Source organism: Octopus bimaculoides, chromosome 5, assembly GCF_001194135.2.
Source record: "Octopus bimaculoides isolate UCB-OBI-ISO-001 chromosome 5, ASM119413v2, whole genome shotgun sequence".
NCBI classification, from domain to species: domain Eukaryota; kingdom Metazoa; phylum Mollusca; class Cephalopoda; order Octopoda; family Octopodidae; genus Octopus; species Octopus bimaculoides.
Genome location: NC_068985.1, coordinates 112,156,845 through 112,164,482, shown reverse-complemented (window position 1 = coordinate 112,164,482; position 7,638 = coordinate 112,156,845). Strand labels below are relative to the sequence as shown.

General features: G+C 38.1%; 1 protein-coding gene across 1 annotated transcript; it reads left to right on the top strand.

Annotated features, from left to right (window-relative positions):
• Positions 1 to 3: 3 nt before the first annotated feature.
• On the top strand, positions 4 to 7,632 carry LOC128247829 (histone-lysine N-methyltransferase SETD1B-like). Its single transcript, XM_052967950.1, has 3 exons — positions 4 to 385; positions 2,795 to 2,924; positions 5,957 to 7,632. Exons 1-3 carry the CDS (start codon positions 4 to 6, stop codon positions 6,057 to 6,059), a joined length of 615 nt encoding a protein of 204 aa, XP_052823910.1. The 3' UTR covers positions 6,060 to 7,632.
• Positions 7,633 to 7,638: the final 6 nt, after the last annotated feature.

The following is a 7,638-nucleotide window of genomic DNA, read 5'->3' as shown; positions in this document are numbered from 1 at the left end:
TTGATGCAAAAATTTCCAATTAACGAGAAGATAATTGAAGATCCCCCAGCCCCTATGGCACTACCAACCTCCACTCTAGATAAGAGCATCCCAGAACAAGAAGAGTTTGTGGCAAAGCGAAAGGATTCTACATTGAGCGTGGAATCAAATAGTTCCAACTCAAGTGTGGAATCTAACACTTTGCCGTTCGCTAACGAAAACATCGGTACGATAAAGCAGAAGAATTCTCCAGCGGCGCTGAAGCTAATCGAGGGACTCCAAGCAGATTTTGATTTGACTGATGTCGATCAAGACAACATTGGTATTCGCTCCAACAGCACTTCACTCACAAGTAGCTCAATCGATAAGACACAACCAAAATTAAACGATGATGCTAACGATGAACGTAAGTATTTTATAACATTGTAAACTGACCTGTAAAGGTTTTAGTTAGGTCACTGCTTGTTCCATGTCAGTTATGGCCAATCTGCAGCTTGCAGAAAAATGGTATGCCTAACAGAAAATTATCTTGAATTTTTTTTTTAATAGTCTGGCCTGCTTTATGCCGAGTCATGTCTCATGCTATTCACTTCTCAGAAAAAGGTTACCCATGCTTATTTTAAGTCCTTTCATTCCCTGTAGCAAAATAACAGACACCGAATGATTGCAAACAGACATATTTAACTTAGGTTGAACCAAGTAGCTAAAGTGGCTTAGACATGCAACCTTTCAGAAATAACTGTCAACTGTCCCTCTCAAATCATCCCTTACAAAACTTTAGATACTAGCTGTGAATATCACAATTAGCTGTGTAATTGTGCCCTTTCTGTATATTTGCCCCTAAAATTATGTTAACCATTTCATTACCATATTTTAAATGAAATAACATTGACTCTGTGTTTCAATTCATTTTTGAAAATGATAAAGAATTTGAAAGGATTTAGTAAAGCAACTTCTGAAGGTGCTTAGTGCAGTAGATTGGCAAAATTGTTACAGCAACATATTATATTCCTCGCAATGTTTTTCAGCTCCGTTGCCAGTGCCACTGGACTGGCTCCTGTGCAGGTGGCACGTAAAATACACCATTTCAAGTGTGGCCGTTGCCAATACCGCTTGACTGGCCTTCGTGCTGGTGGCATGTAAAAGCACCCACTACACTCTCAGAGTGGTTGGTGTTAGGAAGGGCATCCAGCTGTGGAAACTCTGCCAAATCAGATTGGAGCCTGGTGTAGCCACCTGCTCCACCAGTCATCAGTCAAATCGTCCAACCCATGCTAGCATGGAAAGCAGACGTTAAATGATGATGATGATAATGATGTACATCATAACTTTGAATCTCACCAAAGTTAACTTAGCCTTTATTTTCTATAGTTGATTGCTGTTCATTAATTAACTAACCTCTCTTCTAAATTTGTAGTCTTGAAATTATTAAGATGACGCACAGAACATAGCTCACACAGAATCCTCCAAAAAAATGTATACACACTTTAGGAAAGGAAAAATCTGTATAAATAATTTTATTCAGTGTTACCTCAATTTGTTAAAACTACAAGTCAAATATTTATATACAGTTATCCTTTCTTTAAGTGTGTATACGTTTTTTTTTTTTGTTTTTTTTAGTGGATTCTGTTGAAGTGCTTTCCAAAAGTGGCTGAGATAGGTTGATACTGTATTTAATGGCTTAAAAAATGTACACACACCAGTTCCAGCCGTGCATATTAAGGAAAAATAGTGACCTTATGGAAGGTCCAACTTAGCATTATAGGACCCAGGGGTGATTTTCTGAGCCCCTTTTCTTCCTTTTTTTTCTACTCCTCCTCACAAAAACTCTGCATCAAATATGCCTGTAGTTTCTTGCTGAACAATTTGTTTATAATCTACTATGATAATACTCTTGTGTTTTTCTCCGTCACAACATATGAATGAGAAAGGAAGGGGTGATGGCAAACTTGGTAGTGGGATGATAGAAGTTCTACAGTGAAAAAAAAAAAAAGTAGTCAAACAGTGTTTCAACTTTGCGTGAGTGTATAGGTGTGTATGTAAAAGGGAACCATGTGAGTGAATGTTTGTGTGTGTATGTGCAATGGAATTGGGATGGTGAACATTCAACGCTGAAAAGAAAAATCAAAGAGCGTTTCAACTCTGTGTGTGTGTATACCTGTACAAGGTAAGTATGTGAATGCTTATGTGATTATTATGTAACTTATTTCTATACAAAATGCTACTATTAGCCGTCATTTTCGACAGCATGGGGCCAGCCAGTAATTAAATATTTATGCTGCATATAAGCTTACTCATACCATCAAATCAACAGTATTGCCTGTTACAGGTGAACAGTGTACCACCATGTCAAGTGTGGAAGTGATCGCAGAGCAAAGTCAGATGAAGTGTTTTGCTCAAAAAACACAATGCACCAGCCGATTCAGGAATCGAAACCACGATTTCGCTAGGTCAGGGGTTTTCAAACTTTTTGACTTGCGGACCCCTTTATATTTCAGGCTTTGCCTTATAAACGCTTATGAAATTTATACATAAATATTTGCTTGAAATAACATATTTTTACATTTATTTATTTAACAAATAGGTTTATTGTCAATTAAAAGATTTCGATTAAAAAACATATATAAAATCAAATTGCCCATAAAAAGTATTTGCTGTCCACGGACCCCCTGTCTTGTCCTTGCGGACCACAGTTTGAAAACCCCTGCACTAGGTCATTCCACCCTCAAATGCCATCAAAAATCGGTATATAATAAATAACATGTAAATAACGGAATTTTTACTGAATCCATTCACTGTCTCGTCTTCGTTGCAGCTCCCCAGCGGCCTCCGTTGCCAAAGAAGTATGAAGCTTCAGCATCGCCGATTATTGCACCGAAACCCAAACTCAGACCCACACCCCCGCCTGTAGAACCCAAGAAGCCCGTGGAACCGCCACCCAAACCGTAAGTGTTGTGATTCTCTGTGGTCCATTCAAGGGAGATAACTATGTATACATATTTTGACATCGTTAATAAATTGAAGCACATTTGTGTGTATGTATGTATATGTGTGTGTGTGTAAATTTATGTATGTCTATATGACTGAGATATTTGCTGACGATATGGAAGTTTCCAACATTGTGAGGAAAAGCTTCCAAAACCTCTGGGTCGTTCCTGTTGTTGTTGCATGGGGCAAAGTATTTTTGTTTCTTTTATTTCATGTCTCTCTTTACTATTTTACATGTTTCAGTCATTAGACTGCGACCGTGCTGGAGCACCGCCTTTAGTCGAGCAAATCGTCCTCAGGACTTATTCTTTGTAAGCCTAGTACTTATTCTATCGGTCACTTTTTGCCGAACCGCTAAGTTACGGGGACGTAAACACACCAGCATCAGTTGTCAAGCGATGTTGGGAGGACAAACACATATATATATACGACGGGCTTCTTTTCAGATTCCGTCTACCAAATCCACTCACATGGCTTTGGTCGGCACGAGGCTATAGTAGAAGACACTTGCCCAAGGTGCCATGCAGTGGGACTGTCTCTGGAACCATGTGGTTGGTAAGCAAGCTACTTACCACACAGCCACTCCTGTCTGTGCATGTGAATTATATATAATTGTATCTAATGGTAAGATCCAAGGATCAAGGTGTAGGAAGTTAGTAAGCTTTGAGCAATCTGTAGAAGGTATAAAAAAACAACTACTCTTTTACTTGTTTCAGTCATTTGACTGCGGCCATGCTGGAGCACCGCCTTTAGTCGAGCAAATCGACCCCAGAACTTATTCTTTGGATGCCTAGTACTTATTCTATCGGTCTTTTTTGCCAAACCGCTAAGTTATGGGAACGTAAACACACCAGCATCGGTTGTCAAGCAATGTTGGGGGGACAAACACACATATATATACGACAGGCTTCTTTCAGTTTCTATCTACCAAATCCACTCACAAGGCTTTGGTCAGCCCGAGGCTATAGTAGAAGACACTTGCCCAAGGTGCCACGCAGTGGGACTGAACCGGGAACCATGTGGCTGGTAAGCAAGCTACTTACCGCACTGCCACGTAAATTTTTCCCATATCAAAGTTCAATAATCTGCAAAAAGTTATTTTATAGTTCACGGTTAGCAACTGTGGTTGTTGTGTATGCGAATAAAAATCCAAAATTTAGGGAATGGAACAGGTAAAATTCAGGTTACATATATTTCCTAGCTAGCGGAAGCTCAGAACTAGTAATTACCTGAATGGAGGGGTACTGCTATAGCTACTCACCAGGTCGAAGATATATTCTTTTATTTTTTTTTACTTGTTTTGGTCATTTGACTGCAGCCAAACCGAGCCCCTGGAACTTAACTGTTTTAAAGCCCTGTACTTATACTATCAGTCTCTTTTGCTGAACCACTAAGTTACAGAAATGTAAACACACCAACACCAGCCATCAAGCAGTGATGGGGGACAAACACAGACACATAAATACATACATACAACAGGCTTCTTTCAGTTTCCATCTTCCAAATCAACTCACAAGGCTCTGGTCGGCCCGAGGCTGTAGTAAAAGACACAGTGAAGCAAGTGTCTTACCACAGTCATGCCTGCACCTATATATATATATATATATATGTATATATATGTATATATATATATACATATATATATATCATCATCGTTTAACGTCCTATTTCCATGCTAGCATGGATTGGACGATTTGACTGAGGACTGGCAAACCAGAAGGCTGCACCAGGCTCCAATCTAATCTGGCAGAGTTTCTACAGCTGGATGCCCTTCCTAACGCCAACTACTCCAAGAGTATAGTGGGTGCTTTTGCATGCCACCAGCATGAGGGCCAGTCACATGGTACTGGCAATGGCCACACTCAAAAAGGTGTTTTTTATGTGCTACCTGCACGGGAGCCAGTCCAGCAGTACTGGCAACGACCTTTTCTAATGTGCCACCAGCACAAGTGCTAGAAGGCAACGCTGGTAACGATTACGCTCTAATGGTGCTATTTACAGGCCACTAGCACGGAAGCCAGACAGCTGCTCTGGCAATGAACACGCTCGACAGTGCTATTAGTGCTCCACTGGCGCGGTGACCAGTCATCGAGTATGTTTCAATTACGATTTCACTTGCCCCAACAGGTCTTAGCAAGCAGAGTTTAGTGTCCAAAGATGGAGAGGTTGGCATGGGTGCCAGTCGTTGGATTCGGTTCGATTTCAGATTTCAAATTCCAAATTCACTTGCCTCAACAGCTCTTTGCAAGCTGGGTTTTTAGTGTCCAATGAGGTAAAGATACAGATTAGCGAGCTGGCTACACTTCTGGCAGAGGCCACAGATTATGCTCTCACTTGCCTGCCGGGTCTTCTCACGTACTGCATATTTCCAAAGGTTCCGGTCACTGGTCATTGCCTCAGGGAGGCCTAAAGTTCGAAGGTCGCGCTTCACCACCTCATCCTGGGTCTACCTCTTCCACAGGTTCCCTCAACTGCTAGGGTGTGGCACTTTTTCACACAGCTATCCTCATCCATTCTTGCCACATGTCCATACTCGCGCAGTCGTCTCTCAATGTGTATATATGTCTATATATATTAAATTCAAATTACGACAAACGTAAATAAACAAACGAAGTTTGCTTTTAGAAGCGTTGAGATGTCTTTTAGAAAGTTAAAGAAGTGATTTTAAATTCTCAATCGCAGAATAATGCTAATAATATAGCCTGAACAGGATAAACTACCCCTATTTTGCAGAGAAAAGTGTAGGTGGCTAGCTAGTTTATCCTGTTCAGGCTATATTATTAGCATTATTCTGCGATTGAGAATTTAAAATCACTTCTTTATCTATATATATATGTGTGCGTGTGTGTATAAAAGTGTTGGTGATGATAAGTGTATATACGTTTTTATGTGTGAATATATATGTTTAGAAAGTTCCCAAGTTTTTATAATTCCCTATGTTCCTCGTGTATAATGTTTCTTTCTTTTCTTTTTATTTGTCCGATTCCAGTAGCAAACCTGCTACCACAGAGACAGGGAATGTTCTACATGACATAGACAACATGCTACAGAACCTCACCGAAGAACTCGATGCTATGTTGGAACTAAGTTAAGAGACGTTGCCTTCGCCATTGTCCATCTCCACGTACCACACATACCGACACACACACACACACCTCTCCACTTGAACTATTATTATTCCAGACCACCACCACCACCACTAACACTTTAACTATTATTGTTGCTGCTGCTACCGTATTTCATTACTATTATTAATATTTAAAAAGTGGTGGTGGATTGACATTTATATGTATGTATGTATAAATATGTATATATATATATATATACACATAAACAAACTTAACACAAATGTGTGTATATATATATACATACATATGTGTGTATACACACACACAAAACGTGTCTATATATATATACACACACATATATATATATATATATATATATGCATATATACATACACACATACAGTAAAGCTTGGATTGAATATCTTGTGGTATTTAGTTACGTCCCTTTATATTCAGACTTTGAAACTCGCCATGGTCGACTTCTATCTTTTATTCGTTTATGGTTAACGAAATAATGTACCAGTTATATTCTGGAGTCAACTTGATCGACTTAATTAACTCCCCCCTCCTTTCCCAAATTTCTGGCCTTGTGCCTGTTAGAAATGTTAATAATAATAATGATAACCATTATTATTATTATTATATTATGAAAAAAAAAAAATTTTTTTTTTTTTGTTAATTCCAACAGCTGCTCTTGAACTTAGAAACAAGCTGTGTCTGGGCTAATATTTATTTTTTATTTTTATGGTTTGTTTGTAAAATTTTTCTTTTTTTAAAATTTGTCGTAAAATTTTACAAATTTATTAAGTCATGTGGAACAACATTTAAGATTGAAAAAAAAAATTTTTTTTTTTTTGAAAATTCTTTTCGGGCGATGAACACATGTGAAGCGTGACAATGTGCAACTGCTCAAACATAGTGATTTCATCATCATCATCATTATCATCAACATTATCACAATCACTACTACTACCACCATCATCATCATCATCATCGATAGTAGCATCACATGAATAGCATTTAGTTTTTAAACCTTTACGAAGGAATTTTTTTTTTTTTGTGTGATGTCTTCTTCCTCACAGAACCTCCACACACCTACTACTATTATTATTATTATTACTATTATTATTATTAACCAGAATTCATGCCAAATAATGGTTTCTCTCCTCCAGCTAGTCCCCTAAACCAAAATCCCATGTTCCCCCCTACCATTGTATAAATTATAGAATTTTTTTTTCTCATTTATTTTTTTCTGTTTGTAAATCTTTTGTAAATGTATCTTGGCTCTTAAAATACAAAATCGTGGGTGAAAGTAAATGTGGATGTGTCTATATATATATATATATATATATATATGTGCATTCACATGTGGTTGCATGAATGTGAATACATGTATGTACGTGTAGAGACACATGTATGTGCGTGTTCTTAGATGTATAGTTTGTTGTATGCAACGCTGGTAAAAGAAGAAAAAAAAGAAGAAAATGGTGCACGCTGCCATGCCAGTGTAGGTTAGTAATTTATAAACAAGAATACAAGCGAATAATCGATATTTTATCACATTGACGACCTTGTTTTATTAATTGTTGTTCTTGTTGTTGCA